Raw genomic sequence first — 20,520 nt, 5'->3', positions numbered from 1 at the left:
TAGATATCTTTGGCGAGCTGTATGAGACTCCGAAAGAACAACGAGCCTGAAATGTAAGTGTAATTAATGTTTCCACAAATTTTTTAAAAAATAACGTAAAAGCTCTTCTCACACTCATCAACTTAGGCCCCTATTCTAGCCATTTAAATTTATAATTATTAAATTAATTAATAATATTTAAATTTATAATTTTAAAAATTATAAATTTTAAGAGAAGTTACGATGGTAGAGGGCTTTACCTATGAGGACCATTACCAAAAGTGCTACCAACATTGGTGAAGATGTTAATGAGCACGCGTTCCTTCATGTTGAAATCCCCGGGGTTAAGCGAGAAAGACTGCATGTGCTGATTTCATCATGGGAAAAAGAGGGTTCAAAATCCTCATTATCATTGGGCGAGAGGCATTTGTGTGGTGGATCTTACCGTGGCTGCCTGTGAGGACGCCGATTTGGCTAAGCTTACAGTGTTTGCGAGGCCAGGCACACCGAGGGAGAGAGACTGCGGTGTTCCTGGGGTGATGTTTCTTTCAGGTGGACAAAGTGAAGATGAGGCGACACAGTGCTCCGCATGTGGAATTAGCTCCCATCAATGAGGTGGTGAAGCAGCAGTGTGGAATTGGCTCCCATCAATGAGGTGGTGAAGGCAATCGAGGACAGTTGCAACGTTCTAGCTTTTAAAAAATCCAAAATATAAAAAAAATCCCATTAACCTTAGCTTAGTGCTTGAAAACCTTAGCTTTGAGAAGCTGGCCATCATTTCGATGCCAAATCTGTTATAAGGTATAATAAAGGAGGTGGCGGAGGAGACTCAAAAAAAAATATGTGGTATCTTCGGTATGCTCGGAGAGCTGTGGCACCATAGCCAGCACAACCGTGGCTTCCCAACAATACAAGTGATGTTGTGTGGTAGAGGGGCGGTTTCTTCACAGAGAAAAGAAAAAACGTAGATATATATTGTATTTGTTTCTTTCGAATATGATGTTTTTTTTTCATCATGTTATTTTTCGATATTTTTTTTGGTCGCGGTTTTTTTTGGTCACGCAGCGCAGAAGCCCAATTTTACACTATTTGCAGCCATTTCAATTTCCCGTAATCGTGACAAATTACTAGGAATATTTTTGTATTTCATCTCAATAATTTAATTTTGCAGGACATCATGGAGGATGGCCAACAACGTCGGCTTGCTGAAGAGCTTGCTGGGCAAAGGACGTGGAGTGGTGGTTCGACTGCTCCAATGAGGTGGCTCGCTGTGGTGATGATGAGGGGGCGCGGGCCAATGAGAAACTGCGGCGTCTTTTTCACATGCCCATGGTGGCCAACAACGTTGGCTTGCTGAAGAGCCTGGTGATGGAGGACGTGGAATGGTTGTTCCACGGGGCGCCGTGCCACCAGCACGCAAGTATTGGAATGTGGGTGTTCTCGTCTACATGTAGACGTCTCGTGAAGACAAGGCCGCCTGCAGCTTCTGCCGCCGCCACACCCCCGGACTCATCCTTGCCACATCCAACTTACCCTTTTCATTATCAAAAATTAATTTTTGACAATGTTCTAAATTTTACGATACCAAAATTATTTATTTCAAAAAACATTTTGTATGTTATTTATAATATTCACAATATGTTATTTGTAAATTTTTGGTTGTTTTTTTATTTATAGTATGTTTAATTAATCAATTATTTGTTTATTTAATTTGTTGAGGTTGTTTATTAACTTTTTAAAAATTAAAAACGAGCACCCTAAAAGAAATTAATTAATGTGTTAGAGTGAATAGGGGCTAATAACGATGAAAAAATCGAATTCATTAATTAACCAAGCAAGAGACATCGTGTATAACTTTATTTTATTAAGGTGGAACCTTAATCCAAACGTTATTATGACACCAATTAAACGTCGCGTACCACGTACACATTGCAGTTTTTTCGGTTTCCGTCATATCTTCCTCGCCGCTTCAACGCTGTGTTTCAGAGGCATCTCTCGCCATCTCTCATGTGTGCAAGGTAGACGATGCCCAAGGAAAGGCACCCCTTTTGCTACGTGTTTGCAGGCTCACTGCTTTGAAACGCCTGGCACATGCCAATTTGCAGAGAACGTGCGTCAGCGAACTTCTACATGACGTGCGAGTGCAGATGCAGGAAGGAGAAAGAGGGTGCTGTAGCCAGTAGATGTTGGACCTAGCTGCTTCAGAAAGGACCTATAAGAGGACACATCGGCTTCACTTTGCTGCAGTGCATTTGCCGCAGAGCTTACTCGATGTCTCCGCTAATGGGCTGGGGAATTTCCATTTTTCCAACGATTGCAATGTCCAACATTAGATTACACAACGATGGTGGCCTTCTTTTGACACACAACATTTTCATTAGGCAAAATAAGAAGAATTTTACGAATTAATTAACTCTTTGATTAGGCGATGGGGGTGCTTATAAGAATACTAGGTCTTCTTATAAAGTGTGCAAGAGATGGCTAAGGGTCCAAGGCCTGATACGCAGGAAGTTTCTGTAGGAGGCGCATCTCAATGAGGTTTCCTAATCTTACAGACAGTGACACCAAGTATGAAAATTCTAACTCCATAGGAATTTTCTTTGGTATATTTAAAAAAATATCTGTGGTGACAGAATTTTGATCGGCCTTGTCTCTGTGGAGCTATGATTTTTAGTGAGATAGGAGAGTGAATAGAGTGAATAGAGTGAATAAGCACCCTCAAAAAATTAAATAAACAAATAACACTTGTTGAAAAAGTTAGAACATCTATATTTAGTTTCATTGTAAAAGAATATAGTTTGATTTTATATGCACACGTTATACATGATGTATTGTATAGCATGGCATACATTGGAGGGCAGGAGATCACGATGATCCGATTATCGAGCATGACAAGGACGCTCAAAACGCATGGTGTGCTCTTCTGCATCACCCGCCATTGCTCTGCTTTGCCTGCTCTAGTCCTTTTGGCTCACCGTGTCTGGAAGTTGAGTTTCTTGATGCCGAAGGCAAACACGAACAAGAACAGGAATGTCAGGCCAACATGCATCCCGCTCACTGCTCCCAAGAAATCATGGTTGTAGCCAAGGCTTTCCTTGATGTACTGTTTCACAGTTGGGCGAGTCCCGTCGGGATCGTTAACGGTCGTCTCGAGGTCACCGAGTTGAGATGCAATCAAGCCATAGAGCGACCATGAAACAGGATCTGCCCAGTAATACCATCTCCACCACACAGGAATGCTCTGCATTGCCAAAACCAAGGGTTAAAAGAAAGCATACACATCAACATTTTTGCAGGCCAAGGTAAGTCTGCAATGCAAACCCTTTCACTTCCATAAATGACAGGAAATAGTATTAAGCTCTTTTTTCTTTTTGGTTTTGGATTTGCCCATGACATAAAAATTACCACGCGAGGGATCATGAAGCCAGAGAACAAATTCCAGAAACTTAAGAAGGCAGATGAGATTATCGCTGCAAAGTGGACGTTGGGTGTGATCGCCACGTTCATCATGCCGTAGTAGGTGAAATAGAGAAAGGTGAAGAACATGAAGAAGAAGAAGTAGAAAAACTTGGCTGCAGTCCACTCGAAGTTCATCATTGCATACACAAGCACCGCATATAGTACGGTCTGTATGAAAACGTAAGGAATCTCAATAGCTGCCTGCAAGCACAGCACGTGGGTCAGCACTCGTCTTACTGCTTCATCACATGAGATGCCTAATTAGTTTTCTTATCATAAATGTTTTTTCTTAAACTGCTACTGAACAGTTTCACATCTTGCAAATAAGATACATGGATGTCCACGATGGCAGTGGCTACCTGAGCAAAGGCATACGGGAGTGCAGAGTACATTCCTGCTCCTCTTTCACGATAGAAAACAGTTCGCTCAACCCCAACAACGGGTTCCACTGCGCTTGAATTGCTGAATCCAAGAAACAATGTTGCCGCATACATGGCACCCATGATGTTTGTCAAATCTTGGGTCGTTCCTCTGCACACAACAAAAATACTCAAACTCTTATTATTAAAGAATACTCTTAGGTGTGACGGTGTGGAACATTGGGTTTATGTCTGCATGGAACTTGAAAGCTTGCTTCAAAGCAAGAAAACCTTACGTTTTTCCACCAAGATTCCAGAAGATTGTTCCGAACATCAAAGCGATAATGGTTGTGAACATCAATCGCACAGCATTGTAGTAAGGATTGCGCCAATAAGACCAGTGTTGTTTCCAAAGGCACGCTACGCACTGCCCAAAGAAGTTTTGATTGTACTGGGTTGCAAAGAAGAGGTCCTTGGAACCAGGAATGGGGATACTGAGCTCCTTGATGAGTGCTTGATTGTGTCTGATCATAGGGACAAGACATAAAGATTTGAACGGAGCTTGGGAAAGCTGAAAACATGCATCAAAGGCAAGGTATCATTTCTTACTGGTAGAGAGTAGAATCTTTGTAGATCTGTGCAAAATCAATGCCGAGGCGAGCCTCTGCTGACTGTGAGCTGATATCAAGCATCCATGTTGCCGGGTTATATCCTTCCTTGATGTGGGGGACTCCTGGAATTTCCTGCAAAAGCAAATGTGTTTCAGATTGTGGGGATGAGGAAGTCAAACCTGGCACAGTTTCATGCTCTATCTGAAGGGCTTACCTGAAAGTATTCTATAAGCTGGTGAGAGTGGAGACCAAGAGGACCTGTATAGATCACTTGCCCGCCTCGTTTCATCAAAAGCAACTGCAGTTTAGATCACCAAATACACAAAATTTAGGGCTCAGTTCAGAAATTGATTGCTACTTGTCATGTGCATGATGACGTGGACATGCTAATCTCATTGCTAATCCTTGAAGGGCAGCAGAAAGACAAGAACATTCAGGATAGACAGCAGGTTGGCAGCCTTCTAAAAGGCATGAACAGCAGTCGGCAAGGTGGCCAGCCAATTGACTGCCCCACGTGTGAAAGGCGATGATGGCCATGATGATTTTTGGAGGACATGAAACTGGCCATTAGCTGTAGTTGGCCAACCAGCTTTTAGAGAATATTATATAAGCACAAGTTGTGTTTATTAGGACTCATTCAGTCCTTTATGGGCTGGGTCATAGAGTAAGACTTTTTGGAGTATAGAACCTTTTATGGGGCAGCCTAGGGCTTGCCAAAGGTTGTATCTTTTTTTACTATATAGAATATACTGAAAACTCAGCTCTCTCTCTCTCTTCTCTCCATATTTGTTTGTATTTCACATCAAGGTGTTCTTGAAAGGTGTTTAGGGCTGAAAGAAGACTCCTAGAGCTTCTTCATGTGACATTAATATTAGAGCTTCAGGCCGGTTCTGAGATGCCTCCCACCCATCCTTACTACATCGTGCATGGATGAAACCATTGACCATGTCTTTGATCTTTTGGTGGTGTGGTGACCAGGCAACATCGTATCAGCATTAGGCTCAGCAATGCTAAACACTGATGGTGTCTTGGATGAAGGTGCATAGTCCAAGGAGAGTAACATAAGACATAAAAAGAGTTTCCAGGAGGTTGGTTGGTCATACCAAGAAAGGCTTTTAGGAAATAGGATAGGGCAAGAAGGCTAGGGGGCAAAGTGGAACATATGCCCAGATCTTGATCAAATCGGAGTGGAGCCATTGTAACTGTTTGGCCCTCCTAGCTCTATTTCACATGATGGAACACATGCCCGGACACATGGACAGGTTGATGAAAGCATGGAAACAAGAATCATGAAGTTGGCTCAGGAAAAAGCATCAGTCGTAGTCAAAAAGCAAAAAGCACCAGTCTTAGTCAAAAAGCAAGAAAAACAAAAAGTCAAACTAGGTTGACCGCGAGCCAAGGACACCATTGGAAAGAGGAGAGTGAGCTGGACGAAAAAACTGAAAGCCGCTTTTTCAAAAAGGAGCTCGAGGACAAAAAGCAAGGCCTTGAAGTCATAAAAGCAAATCACAACAACTTTATTAAAAGATGGTAATATTTTATTAATAAAAGTAAAAGAAGAAAAAACAAAAGCAAAGAGTAAAAGGCAAAAGCCAAAGCATGGACAAGCTTTTGGCAAAAAGTAAGGCTTCCCCAAAGTATAAAAGAAGCTAGAGCCCTCTTGTTTGGGCATTAAGTGCATAAAGTTACGGAGATCATCATCTTTATCATCTACCTCACCACCGGCTTCACCTCCTTGTGACACCTCCGCCTAGCTCAGCTTGGCCGTCACCGCCACCTCCTCCTCTCGCCGCCCATAGTCACTAGCGCTACCACCTTTCGAGAAGCTGCTTGAGGATTTTCCTGAAGATTGAGTATTGAGTTTCCTCGGACATCTTTGAGGTTTTGGACTTGGACCTGGATATTGGACTTGGATATTGGATATTGGATTTGGATTCATTGGATTTGGAATTGGATATTGGATCTGGTACTAGCTCGGTGAGAGATACTTGTGGGTCATCCTCATGGTGTACTCGGCATCAGAGATCTTGTGCCTTGACATTGACATTGACTTGGATTTCCTACATCGGTATATTTGTTTGTTTTGTATTCATTGATTATATTGATCCTGGCCAGCGCGTCCGTGGATTGTTCCTGAGTAAATTTTTGAAAGGAGGGGAGGCTTGTTTTCCACTTAGTGTGGTGTACCGTGCAAGATCCCTATTCCCTTCTCTCTCTCTTTCCTCTCTCTCTATATCTTTATCTCTTGGATACGTGGTTGAATCTTTCACATGGCACGTCCTGTTGGGCTTACAGTTGTATCGGAGCAAGATTTCTCTTGAAGAAACTTTCTTGGGGTGAGAGAACCATGGAAAGAGTAGAGGGATACCAAGGGCATAATGAAGGGAACAATTATGAGACCAACCTAGGACTTCAAGATGGGATCCAAGACCGACAGTCTTTCTCATGAGACAAACAGCTATGACATCGACAGAGTACTGAGATTTTCAGCAGTTTAGATAGTTTCTCCAAGATGAATTCCTAGCTTGGAGAGCCAAGAAGGAACAGGACCAAAGAAGGGCTCCGATGTTTGAAGATTTCATGAAGGACCAAACCATTGAAGCCGAAGGAGTAGAAGCTGCCAAAGCTTATCTTCGGGCCAAAGGAGTCACTATTGCTGAAGGATCTAGAGCTACCTGTTTCATTTCTCGTGGAGGAAACATGGAGGCTATCCTTAGGCTCACTCTCTCGGATGTAGCTTCTTCAAGATAGGTAAAGGAAAGGACGGCAAAGGAGCCTTCATCAACCGGCAAGATGGACTTAAAACCGGGAGAGAAGAGTGCTAAGTTTGTTGCTTTTCATGGAAAATGGGATACACAAAAAGTATTATCTTTTGTTAAACAATTTGATGCCACTTTTGGAGGAGAGGACTACTCCAAAAAGTCAAAGCTTTGCATGGTTCGCATGCATTTGAAGGATGCCCCCTTGAGTTGGTGGCTAAAAGTAGTACACAAAGGGACCGAGCCGAAGGCATGGACCAACTTTAATACTATGTTCAACAAGAAGTTCTTACTTGCAAACTTTGAAGCAGATGCGCAGAAGGAATGGGATGAGGTAAAGGAGAAAGTTGGTGAGAATGTGGCATCTTATCTTAACAAATTTTTAGCAGTTTCTTTGAAGTTTACTTCATATACTCTCATTCCACCACTAATGGAGATGCGTAAGTTTGTGAATGGATTGCAACCCAAGCTTATGCAAGCAGTTTATATGGCTGGTCTGAAAACGTTGGAAGAAGCCCAAGATAAGGCTTTACAAGCCGAGGCCTTGTACATGCCTTGGATGGACGGCAAGACAAAGAATGGCAGTCGGGATCCACCTCGAAGGAAGAAGTTTAAAGACCGATCCCCATCAAGAGCGGAGTCTTAAGAGGAGGAGGAGCAGAGTGAGGACAAACCTCCACTCTTTCAAAGAAGAGTGTCTCTCAAGCAACGTGAGGAATACGCCAAAGAAGGGAAGTGTTTACAATGTGGAAACTGAAAGAGTGCACAGAGCGGAAGCAGAGTGGCACTAGAATGTGCTGAACAAAGAGTGCAAGAGAGAGAGAGATATGGAGAGAACTATGCTGAATATACTGAAGCAAAACAGTCCCAAGCAAGAGACACTACAAGTCTCATAAGTGAGGGAGCAAAATATGTACAAGACTGAATGAATGATAAGAGGTGAGGAGGACTGGCCGACCTACTCTGCAAAGGAGCAAAAGAGGCCAACCCCACCTATTTATAGGTGAGGAGGGCTGGCCGACCCCCTCTGCAAAGGAGCAAGCCCACTGGAGAGGAAAATGCAGCACAGAAGGCTGCTGTCCCGAAGAAAAACAGGCTGCCTATGTCCAATCTCCACGTGGAAAGAAAACGCTGATCAGAAAATACCTGATGGCTGCAATTGGTGAAGCCAATCTAGAAGAGAAGTGACCAGCAGGTGCAGCCAGAAAACGCAGCAGCAAAGGGCTGCAAATTTGAGAGAAAACGCAGAGGAGAGGGTGTTGAAAACAGTGCTGAAACTGGGTCAGCAAGGAGGTTGCTAAACCGGGAGCGATGATACCATGAAAGAGTGCATAGAGCGGAAGCAGAGTGGCACTAGAATGTGCTGAACAGAGAGTGCAAGAGAGAGAGAGAGATATGGAGAACTATGCTGAATATACTGAAGCAAAATAGTCCCAAGCATGAGACACTACAAGTCTCGTAAGTGAGGGAGCAAAATATGTACAAGACTGAATGAATGATAAGAGGCCAGCCCCACCTATTTATAGGTGAGGAGGGCTGGCCGACTGGAGCTCAATAAGCTGGCCGACTGGAGTTGAGGAGCTGGCCGACTGGTAAAATACCAAAAGGGCTGGGAAAAATCCCAAAAAAATATGGAAAAAAAGGGGTGGCCAGCCCACAATCAAGGGCCATACAAGTGGGACCAAAAGGACACCAGAAATGGGCAGAAACTGGGGATGAATGTGCTAACAGAAACAAGGGATATATAGATGTAAACTGGCCTGACAAGCTAAAGCAAGAAGCCAGATAGATCGAAAGATCATTAGATTGATATTCTGCGAGGAAGTTTGTCAAGAGGAGACTGCATTGGAGCAGTCTTGTACCATGAGGGCCATGTTGTGGTCTATGAAAGTCTTAGATGAGGATTTCTAGGATTGTATTGGATTAGATCTTAGAATGAAAATTTTGTGACTTTTCTTGTCATCAAGAAAGATTCTTTCATGAAGTGAACCTGTTTATGTGTAACAAAGGACTTGAAGACAAAAAGTGTCTACAACACAAGCTTGGGAGAAGCTACTTCAATGGCCTAGCAGAAAGAACATTAAGTTTTATGTTCAAGAATGTTTGAAGGTCAAGTCTGACCGACAAAAGCTAGCAGATTATTGCACCCATTGAATGTTCTATGGGAGAGTATTACTATGGATTTTATCTTTGGATTGCCAAAGTCAGGAAATAATGGTATATGGACCTTTCTCAGGATACCAAGAAGATCAACCATGTTTGATATCGGTTGGACTTTCCAAGAGCATTGGAGGAACCATGTACAGGGTTACCCCCCTAGAGGAGCTTGTGTTGATGGATCCACCAGGGGTGGAAGAGACACAACAGATTGAGTTTTATTTTGTGAGAAAGATAGTGGTCAGAAAGTTTCTCTTGGAATACGAGAATTATTTGCTATTGGATGCTAGAGAAGTACTTCAAGGACTATCCAGATATACTACGAGCTTATGAGGAAGTGGTTGGTTCAGATGTATTTGAAGTACATAAATGGACGTCTTGCGATCAAAACAGATTCAAGAGGGAGGAATTGTGCCTCTAGCTCTCTTCACTGTATATATTAGACTGGAATTGATCATTATTTTGCTTATGATGGTTACTTGGACATGCTCTAGTTTGGGTGCAACGATGCCAAATGACCCATCGATGGCAACGATGCTAGAATGAGATTGTTTGTTTTGTATTCATTGATTGTATTGATCTTGGCCACGTGCTCGTGGATTTTTCTTGAATAAATTCCTGGCTTGTTTCCTGCTCAATGTGGTGTACTGTGCAAGATCCCCATTCCCTTCTCTCTCTCTCTCTCCTCTCTCTCTATATATCTTTATCTCTTGGACACGTGGTTGAATCTGTCACGGCACGCCCTGCGGGGCTTACAGTCAGAGACAAGGCAAGGCTTTCAGTGAAAAGGTTGCTAGGAAGGGAAGGATGACAAGTTGGGGAGTCCATGAGGAGACAAGGGGATGATGACAATCATCTAGGGTTAGAAGTTGGAATCCCGTCATCAAGTTTAGCACAAGGGGATGTCATGTGCATGATGACATGGACATGCTAATCTCATCGCTAATCCTTGAAGGGCAGTAGAAAGACAAGAACATTCAGGATGGACAACAGATTGGCAGCCTTCTAAAAGGCATGAACAACAGTCGGCAAGGCGGCCAGTCAATTGACTGCCACACGTGTGAAAGGTGATAATGGCCATGATGATTTTTAGGGGACATGAAACTGGCCGACAGTTGGAGTTGGCCGACGAGCTCTCAGAGAATATTTTATAAGCATAAGTTGTGTTACTAGGACTCATTGAGTCCTTTATGGGTTGGGTCATAGAGTACGACTTTTTGGAGTCTAGAAGAACCTTTTATGGGGCAGCCTAGGGCTTGCCAAAGATTGTACCTTTTTGTACTATATAGAATATTCTGAAAACTCAGCTCTCTCTCTCTTCTCCATCTTCAGTTTGCATTTTGTATCAAGTTGTTCCTGAAAGGTGTTTAGGGCTGAAAGAAGACTCCCAGAGCTTCCGCATATGACACTACTTTGCATCCACTAGAGAGTTCATGTACATGTCTATTGATATGAGCCTCTGGAGTCTGCTATCCTTCTTATGGATACCAACAACTACAACCTATTAGCATACACTAGAGCTAGCTTTTAGACTAGCGGTGTTTAATGGTTCATAATTCATTGCAGCTCGCACACAATATCTTCAAGACTAGATGACACAGCCTGCCTGCCTTGTGGCCAGCCTAAGGGCCTTGCTCTTAGGGCAGCTCATGGGCATCAAAGGGACCAAGCATTGGCCTTAGTGCCCAGCTTGTCAGCAGTCCCTTGCATAAATCATCTCATTCTCTCAAATTTCAGCAATGAAACACAACCTTTAGCATGTGTGCATAAGTCCTAAGACTTGCACTTACATCTTCAGCAAAAGCACCTTCATGTGCTTCAGTCCAAGGCAGCAAAGCCTTAGTTGCATAATGGGAGACTATTGCATTATGATAGAAATTGAATTTTACAAGGCCACAAGTATTCACACACTTAAAGAGTGGCCAACTGGGCGCTCATGGCTTATAAGTGGCCTATTGCTTAATCAATGCTTAACCTCATAATACATGTGTGACGTACATTCTAACTTGCTGCCACACGTTCTTGGAGCGCGAATTGCCATAAGTAATCTTCAGTCATTATGGGTGCTTGTCCAAGTTGTAGATAAGCTTCATAGCTTGATGACTATGTGTGGGCATACAATTATTTAGGGTTGGCCGACTTGGAGCAACCTCACACATACCTTAATCACCATTATAGTGCTTCTGCTACCACTCATGTAACATGGATTACCTGGCTGCATAGCCGGTATGGTAGAGGGGGTCTTTTGGCTCTTTAGCTAGGACCTTACACCTAGGGAGGAACAGTAACTGTCACGTGCATCCCGTACTTGCATGCCACGTAGACATATCTGTACAGAAGGTGCCATGTGAACCCAGTCCCGGACGAGTCAGCCAGGGTTCCATTCCAATCGTCCGAGGTCAGGTGTGCATTGTCCTGCACATGAGTCCAAGGTCAGGTGTGCATTGTCGTGCACATGAAACAGTGTCAGTCCGCGCTATGAGTCTTCCTCTGGAATGATGTCAGTGGTTTTGTGTATCTGGTATGGTACTGGATGCCAGATCACTGTGTAGACAGTTAGGGTTTGCATATAGGAAAGGGGCCAGGGTTCCATTCCAGTCGTCCGAGGTCAGGTGTGCATTGTCCTGTACATGAGTCCAAGGTCAGGTGTGCATTGTCTTGTACATGAGTCCAAGGTCAGGTGTGCATTGTCTTGCACATGAAACAGTGCCAGTCCGCGCTGTGAGTTTCCCTCTGAAATGATGTCAGTGGTTCTGTGTATCTGGTATGGTACTGGATGCGAGATCATTGTGTAGACAGTTAGGGTTTGCATATAAGAAAGGGGCCAGCCCATAGGGCTACCCCAAGGGGACATGTGGGCATGGGGAAGGTGTAAGACCACCCCCATAAGGGCTAGGAAGGCCTTCGCTGTACCCACCAGCCATGGGATGGCCATAGGAGGGCTATAGACAGCCCTGGGGCTCTTGGACAGGTGGTTGACTGATCACACAGCCCTAAAGGGTCTATAATCCAGATGTGGGTCAGCCCACACAGGCTGCCCAGCAGCCAGGCTTGAGACATCTGGTGGCCAGCATTTATTGTAGGCATGCGCAGCATTTTCTAGCATTTTATGCTGTATTTTTCAGTCGTGGAGCATTTTTGGGACAGCCGACTGCTGTAAACCAGCCGACTGGTTGTTGTGGAGGGTATAAATACCCATGCCTCAATTCAGTTCATTATCAATCACCAAGTGCTGAAGCTGAACAAAGGGCTAGAACAGCCAAGGACAAGCTAACGCAGAAGGGGTGAAGGATTGAAGGTCAAGGGCATAGATCTATCTCAGCCAAGAAGGTTGAGGTTCAGTCTTTTATTTCAGTTTTGCATCATTCTAATAAAAGCAAATACACCATTCGTGGTGGGGCCCTACAAAGGGTATTCGGGACCCAATACTGTGTCCTCTTCTCCCCCCCCCCCCCCCCCCCCCCCCCCCCCCCCCCCCCCCCCCCTTCCTCCTCTCTCTCTCTCTCTATTTTTCTGCACATCTATATCCAGTTTTGTGCGTTAATTTCGTCGCTATAAGTGTGCTGTTTTTTTTGAGCATTGAAGTTACCGATCTCCCCCGAAGCTTCCGCATGTTACAGTAACTTAGATGACAAAGGTTTAACCTATCTTATCTCGAACCCTGTAAATGAAGGCCATGCACCTGGTGGTATAAGCTGGGCACTCCACGTGGAGTAATAGTGGTTATGGAGGCAACGCAGGTTCCCATGGTTTCTTGGGCTACGACCATACCGTGGGAGTGCCCTATGGGAAGCCTCTCAGCTTGACATTTTTGGCGAGCATGATGTTGCAAGGTCATTGAAGGGTCTGCTACCCCACCAGCTGATCAGTGGTCCAAGCCACCTGATCGATCTCATGCACACCATGTGGCCATTTGGGAGCACCTGTAGGGCAGATTTAGAACTATGCAGGAATGGAGGGCAGCTTTTTCTTTTCATCTGGAGCCGTGGGCCTTTCTTGTCTGGAGGTGGAGACGGATCACATGGCACTACAGCCCAGTGTGGCTTTCCCCAATTCAAATACGCATCCCTTTCATAAAAAAACTGGAAGGAAAGAAACAAAACCAAGATGATTTTTCTAGTGATTTAAGCCTATTCCAGAAGAAATTGATACATTCTTGAATTGCAAGTTTACTGCACAATCCCAATGTCGACAACTCTTAAACATCAAAGAAACTGAGCATACCTCATCGAATGCTTCAAATATGTCAATACTTGGTTGATGAATTGTGCATACTACTGTCCGGCCAGTATCTACGGTGTTACGTACAGCTCTCATGACTATGGCTGCAGCTCGTGCATCCAAACCAGATGTGGGCTCATCCATAAAGATTATGGAAGGATTTGCTACCAGCTCAACAGCAATGGTGAGTCTCTTTCGCTGTTCTGTGGAAAGGCCATTGACACCAGGAAGACCCACCAAAGCATCTCTGATGGGGGATAACTCAACAAGCTCCATCACTTCTTCCACAAACATCTGCATAATCAATTGAAATAAAAAGGAAGATTTTCAACTATGATCTGAATCTTGCAAAGTTACTAAGAGCTTACCATTCTCGTTTTCTTGTCAACTTCTTCTGGCAGACGTAGCCATGCAGAGTATACAAGAGATTCTTTTACAGTGACGTTGGGGGAATGAATATCATTCTGTTCGCAATAACCTGAAATCCGAGCAAATGTTTCCTGCTTTTTTGGGTATCCAGATATCCTAATATCACCCTCAATATACCCACCTGTCTTCCTTCCAGCCAAAACATCCATAAGAGTAGTCTTTCCAGCACCACTCACACCCACTAGAGCTGTAAGAACCCTTGGCCTGAAGGATCCGCTCACCTCTCGTAGCAGCTGAAGTTTATCTTCAACAATACCCTGCTTCTTCATTTCCTGCAGGAACATGATATAAAAACATGTAAAATAGACCTATTTGTTTATAGCCCTTGGCATGCAGGTGTAAAAAAATCTGCATGCAGAAGAAGCTGGAGGATAGAAGATCTTACTGGGGCCATGTCAACATAATAGTTGACTGAGTTGAAGGTAATAGACAGGGGTTGGAAAGGGAGAACCATTCCTCTTTTTTGAATTTCAGTACCATCGAAATGATTAAAGTCTGCTGGGGAGTTGCTTGATCGCCTGACCTCGGGTAAATCAATGCCTACCAAATTTGGAGGCAGCCAATTCAATAATGTGAACACATATGGAACTTCCATTTTAAAGGCTGGTCAAGGCAGAGTCCTACTACCTTGATGGGCTGCTGATGGCCTGCTTGATGCTGATTGGTACGAGGGCGGATGTTCCCCGGTTCTATTTGAGTCTTTTTCTTTTAAATCTTCGTCTGACAAGATCGCTTGAGGTTTACCTAGGGCTGCATGTCAAGAATGGCATGTGATTGACTAAGCCCATATGTGTGCAATGCAATGAAGACTGAAAGGGGAGCCACCTAGATACTAGAGTTTCTTAAACAAACGTATTTGTGAGAGATGGAAATTCATACGATTGAGATAGGCCAATGCCAATGTGAATAAGACGTTGAACAGTATGGTGAACCCAATCAAAGCTCCAATGGAAATCCAATACCAACGGTCTTCTGTGAATAGTCCTTTTGATTTCAATATGGCTGTTCCGATGGTGTGTGCATTGACACTCCCATTGTACTCCTGCAACAATGAAGCTCTTCATGTTCGATGCTTATGGATACAGGGACATATAGATAGTATTACAGATAGGAGATGGAAGGTTTGTTCACCTTTTTCCAACGATCCGCAAGAAATTCATTGATGGCTAAACCATTTTGCCCATACATCATTGGAGAGATCCAGTAAGCCCAAATCCACCACTTGGGGATTTGATCTGCCAATGCCGAGCAACCAGGTTACAACCCATTTTGCCACTTTGCATACTATCAGCAGCTGCCATAGCCTTGAGTTCCACAATTCATATTCACAAGTTCCTTCAAGGAAAATAGCATTTTTATGGTGACCAAAGATGTACCTTTAGAGATGACAAATCCCCCCAGGAGGAAGATGACCATCAGAAAAAAGGAACCAAATGTGCTTGCTATGATCATAGATCTGCCGACTGAACCAATGAAACGGAACATTCCCAGGGCCGATTGAGAAATCCAGAATAATATCAACAGCTGGCGAAAGAATCTGTGTGTGACAGTTCCCAATGAGTGAAATCACACCTAGTAATGTACTATAGCAAGAAAACTAGAGTTTGGGATGTATAATGCTTCAATTTTTACTAACCTGCCGGGGGCTGGAGAGAATCCAATCACATAGTATGTTAAACCTACCCAGATTAGTGACTCCAGAATGGATATGGGTAGCCTTGTGATGAACGTTGGTATTGAGTAAGCCCATGCAGGATAAAACAGTTGGTCTCTTTGTTTATAATACACAGGGAGACGAGTGACAGTCATAGCCATCTCGCTAAAGCCATTGAACATAACAGTTACCAGTCCAAAGAAGATGGCGCCCATATACAAATCTCCCTGGGAAATACTGTCCGGATGAAGCTTGGTCCGGAAGAAAACTGTCATACCAACAATGGCTATAAGCGATACCTGTAGATTGAAGGATAGCAAACAATGGAAGGTTAGAACTTTTTTCTTTTATGCTACATGGAGTTTATGGGGAAATGAAGAGTGTGCAGGCAGGAGAGGGCTGAGTAGGGCAAACACCTGGCATGTTTTGAAAATATAGAGAAAGGAGCTCCTTTTCATGAGCAGCCATTCCCTTGAGAAGCATGCTTTGAATAGGGCTTTCTTTCCGAGGCCATACTTGTTGGTTGAAAGGGCTGCTGGATGACTCCTTGCCTTGTCAAAGGGGACCGCAAGCTCTTCTTGAAGCCGCTGGCCGACATGGAAAGAGTTGAAGGACTCTGCAAATTCCTTCACAGGAATGTACCTGTAAGGCTGGCTTTGGTCTGCCCAGTATTGTGCTTGATCTTTCCTTGAAGTGACCTATGTTAGAAAAAAAGAATTCAGTTGAAGTCCCCAACTTCCTGTGTCTTCTGGCACTAATACCTCACAAGCTTATTAACCAAGTTTGTACCTCTTGCAGGAAATCCGCAACACTTTTCCTCTCTGGGCACTTGAATCCCATTGCTTTGAAGAAATCGAGGATAAGGTCCCGAGGGCCCTGGTAAACAATCTGGCCTTCAGAGAGAAGTATGAGATCATCAAAGAGCTCAAAAGTCTCAGGTGCAGGCTGCAGAAGTGAGATGAGCATAGTCGTGTCCATCACATGGACGGCCTGCCGCAAGCATTTCACTATTTGGAAAGTGGTGGAGCTGTCCAGGCCGGTAGAAATTTCATCCATGAAGAGAGCCTTCCCTGGTCCCACTAGCATTTCACCTGGACATGGAATGTGTTTGGATGGAAAAATGATACGCAGTTTGTGATGCATGCTTGTGTTGATGTGATCACATTAGAAGTGTGAAAGAAAGTCAAGTGGTGCTCTGCTTTGTCTTCATCTGTGCATGGCACTTACCCGTCGTCACACGCTTCCTCTGCCCTCCTGAAATGCCTCTTGTCATTTCATCTCCAACCAGGGTATTAGCACAAATGTCAAGGCCGAGAATCTGCAAGGTAAACATGTGATCAATTTTTTTATTGTTGCAGTACTGGAAGAAGCATCAAGCAGTTATGCCTGCAGATGTATCCATGCCACAAAGGAAGCATTACCTTCAAGACATAATCTGTGACAATACTTGTTTCCTGCCCTTCCATCGCAACTGCCTGCAAAAGATAAGGTAATGCACATGGTCAGCCGAAAAGAAGCCAATTATTGCAAAGTGAAGATATAGGAAGTTTAGTCACCTTCATGAACACATCAATGTCAGGGTCTGGCTTTATTCCAGCTTGTTTTTCTCTTCGTGAAAGCTCCGATAGCATCTCTGTTACAGACAGTAAGCAGACTATCTCTAGTAAGGAGACTAATGCTTTGACTTCTTAAAGTTGTATTTCTTTACAGACCAAAACTATAAATAGAGTAGGATGGAATTTCGAATGCTCCCATGTTGGCAACATAAAAGCACAAGCTTTGTCAGGATGGTGAGTGCTGACCATATCTGGTCCCAACGCCCTGACAACGACCACAGAAGTCGAGCGTCTCACGAACGGTCATTTCGCCGAGTTGTAGGTCATGCTGGCTGATGTAAGCAGATGTCTTTTGTGGAATGAATTCGGTCATCTCATGCCCATTGTATGTCACTTTGCCCGACTCCTATTATTTTGTCAGATGTTTTTCCTTCATTAGTTTGTATTGAAAAGCTTACTGGTTTGTGTCGTTCATGAATGTTAAGAAATAAAAGAGAGAAAATAAAAAGCTGCAGCAGATGTCCATCCGCATTGCCAGTCAAGTATGGATGGGCAATTTAAAAAAAACATGCAGCAGCTGCCATGTCTACATGGCCAGTCAGAAATGTACGGGCAATCTTGCCCTTTCAAATCTCTGCTTGCCATCGTATATTGTGTAACCAGCCTAAGTTTTACACATACCCTGAGATCAGGAGTTAGCTTCCCTGCAAGAGCGAGCAGCAAGGTTGTCTTTCCTGAACTGGGGGGCCCGAGAAGCAATGTCATTCTGCAAACAGACACAAGACATTTAGTTGGTACATCCCATAGTAAATATCCCATGACAATATACAAACCAAGAACCTACCTGGAGGGTTTAATGATGCCATTAGTGTCATGGAGTATGTTAAGAACTCTTTTCTTTGTTGGTAAAAGAAGGCTGAAAAGCCCCTGCATTATAAGAAAAGCTTGTGGTTACTACAAATATAAGACTTGCAGACAGGTAACAAATCTTGAAAAAAGATAGCAAGTTGTCTGCTTTGGCTTGTTGTCTTGCAATCTCCATACAAATATTTGAATGTGCGTGTGTGCATGCGTGTGTGAGTATGAATGCAAGTGTGTGCGTGCATTCATGTATGTAACACGTCAAATCTTGAAAAAAGGCAGCAAGTTGTCTGCTTTGGCTTGCTATCTTGCAATATCCATACAAATATTTGAATGTGTGCGTGTGTGTGCAAGGGTGCATGTGTGAGTATGAAGGCAGGTGTGTGCGTGTGCATTCATGTATGTAACACGTCAAAGTTTCATGGAAAGTTTACCTCCAGCAAGTTGATTGTGAAGTTGTAAAGGGTTGGCAGTGCTCTGCCTCCAACATGAACATCTGCTTCAACATGTAGATGCTCAAATCGAACTTCTATTTTGGGTAAATCAATCCCAACCCTGTGTAACAAAAAAATGTCAGAATTCAAGCTTAGTTAGATGAGGAGCATGTATTCAGAGTGTCCCACCAAGGCAGATTTTTGCAAAGCATCCCACAAGTGCTAGTGAATGCTCAGATCTTTGTGGCTAAACATGGCACAAAGCAGCAAAAGGAGAACCCTAAAAATCAAAAGCATTTGGGAGTTTGCTTACTTGTCAATTCTCTCTCTTAGCTTGAGAAGAAACAGCTCGTTGTCAGCTTCAATATCATGCACAAGTTTCTCTAATAACTCTTGCTTTTCAGCATATCCAAGCTTGGTTATGTCCACCTCCTCATGGATGACCGTGCCCTTCTCGCTGAGAGTGTGGAGGAAACCTTTTCTTAGCCTATCATAAGTGGGCAGCTTCTCCAGGGCTGCCCATTTTAGAGCTTCTTCATCGTCACCCCGGCCACTGGAAGGCCGCGAGAAAACATTATCATCTGTAGCAAATATTCTTTGGCTGGCTGTCATTGCATCTCTCCAGACACTGACACTGTCGTTTGGGAATGAGGCCATTGGATGCTGATTTCGAGCAGACCAATTCCCTACTTGCTATATAGATGATGGTGCTAGAGTGATTTTCTTTAGGGATTAGAACAGGTATAGGGATGAGAACAGCATGCCAGACTGATCAGAATGACTGGTGCATGCGAGTTATGAGCAGATGACAATGTTTATTCTATTTACTGGATTGATTAGGCTGATGTGTGCTAAAGAACGATAACGATTGTGATTAGAGCAGATAAATGTTTGAAATTATGCTCTATTGTAGACTAATCGAGGTGGAGTGATTAGCAATAATTTAAATTTTACACAGGATATGAGTGAGTGCTGTTCTTTTTTTTTTTTCCGTGTATCATGATTTGGCGCCTGCTAAGGGCAAGGCTAATCATGATACCTGCTAAAAACAAGACTTTTTTTCGGCAAATCGATGGTGCAGTGCTCTTGGGCTTTACTTAATGCAAGATGATTAAGGAGCTTTACTTCAATGCAGAGAGCAGTAAGTCAGGGAGAAGATACAGTCTGCAAAAGGTTTGCGTGCTAATCTCCCGAGACGAACATCCACACGCACAACCGTGGGATCATGGGTGGCGCAAGGGTATATGTAACTTAATGGGGTTTCACTTAAAAGTCCAAGGAAACAATTTTCAAATATAGGCTTTTTCAACAGTGTAGATGTCCAACAGTTCGGTTCATTTTTTCTTGTTGAATTCAATCAAAAGCCCTTAAAATTTGACATTGCCCCTTTTTTTGAAGGATTCAAAACTGTACGTTGGGGCGGTTTGAAATCAAGTTCCCTTGAAATTTGATATTGCCTTTTTATTTAAAACTCTATAATTTGGTTATAATTATAGTTCTCATAAAACTTTTTTTAAAAAAAAATAAAAAACTCTATAATTTGGTTATAATTATAGTTCTCATAAAACATATTTTTAAAAACATAATTTGGTAGTTCTCATAAAACATAATTTATCCTCTCATTTATTGTTTGATATAATATCTAAAATTTCCGCAATTAAATCTAAAACCTTTGCCAAAAAGTAAGCCCATCACCAATACTATTTTGAGGGGCGAGATTTGGAAGCTTCTTTAAGGCACTCTAATAAAACATGTGGTCTTATGTAAAGCCCCACTTTGCAATCTCTAGGATAGTCAAAGTGTCACATGGGAATATTAAAAAAGTGTTGGACTTTGTCTTATCTTTATTTTCATGCATAATTATTTTTTTCTAATTAATGTCAAAAACCCTTTAAAAACAATGTTTTTACTTTCGAAAAAAATCGATGCTTTTTTTTGCAAGAAAGGCAATCCATCAATAATCAAGCTTGCTAAGAAGCATCTTTCTAGAAGAGAGGAGGTCAAAGGGTACTAGGAAGCAAGTGGATACCAAAATATTCAC

The 20,520-nt window shown here is 43.1% G+C and overlaps 1 protein-coding gene across 1 annotated transcript; it reads right to left on the bottom strand.

Moving 5' to 3' along the window:
• Window positions 1-2,728: 2,728 nt before the first annotated feature.
• LOC147630279 (pleiotropic drug resistance protein 1-like) lies at window positions 2,729-19,697 on the bottom strand. Its single transcript, XM_086810120.1, has 24 exons — window positions 18,793-19,697; window positions 18,480-18,600; window positions 18,029-18,111; window positions 17,866-17,950; window positions 17,431-17,590; window positions 17,185-17,261; window positions 17,050-17,103; window positions 16,856-16,946; window positions 16,418-16,719; window positions 16,045-16,326; window positions 15,611-15,927; window positions 15,351-15,511; window positions 15,106-15,209; window positions 14,854-15,016; window positions 14,602-14,724; window positions 14,360-14,514; window positions 13,914-14,246; window positions 13,549-13,839; window positions 4,623-4,706; window positions 4,407-4,540; window positions 4,094-4,321; window positions 3,798-3,969; window positions 3,385-3,639; window positions 2,729-3,220 (listed from the first exon to the last, which is right to left on the bottom strand). The coding sequence occupies exons 1-24, from the start codon at window positions 19,134-19,136 to the stop codon at window positions 2,951-2,953; spliced, it is 4,389 nt and encodes a 1,462-aa protein (XP_086666246.1). The 5' UTR covers window positions 19,137-19,697; the 3' UTR covers window positions 2,729-2,950.
• Between the last annotated feature and the right edge of the window lie 823 nt (window positions 19,698-20,520).

This window comes from Cibotium barometz, chromosome 16 (assembly GCF_041138505.1).
Source record: "Cibotium barometz isolate CiBa-2024 chromosome 16, ASM4113850v1, whole genome shotgun sequence".
NCBI lineage: Eukaryota > Viridiplantae > Streptophyta > Polypodiopsida > Cyatheales > Cibotiaceae > Cibotium > Cibotium barometz.
Note: the sequence above shows the minus strand (reverse complement) of the source record. Positions and strands in the feature narration are given on the sequence as shown.

Coding starts and splice junctions, on each gene's coding strand:
- LOC147630279 (XM_086810120.1), bottom strand. CDS start 19,136: ATGGCCTCATTCCCAAACGACAGTGTCAGTGTCTGGAGAGATGCAATG. Junction 15,017..15,105: donor TTGCGGATCGTTGGAAAAAG/GTGAACAAACCT, acceptor TCATTGTTGCAG/GAGTACAATGGGAGTGTCAA. Junction 3,221..3,384: donor GCTTCATGATCCCTCGCGTG/GTAATTTTTATG, acceptor TTGGCAATGCAG/AGCATTCCTGTGTGGTGGAG.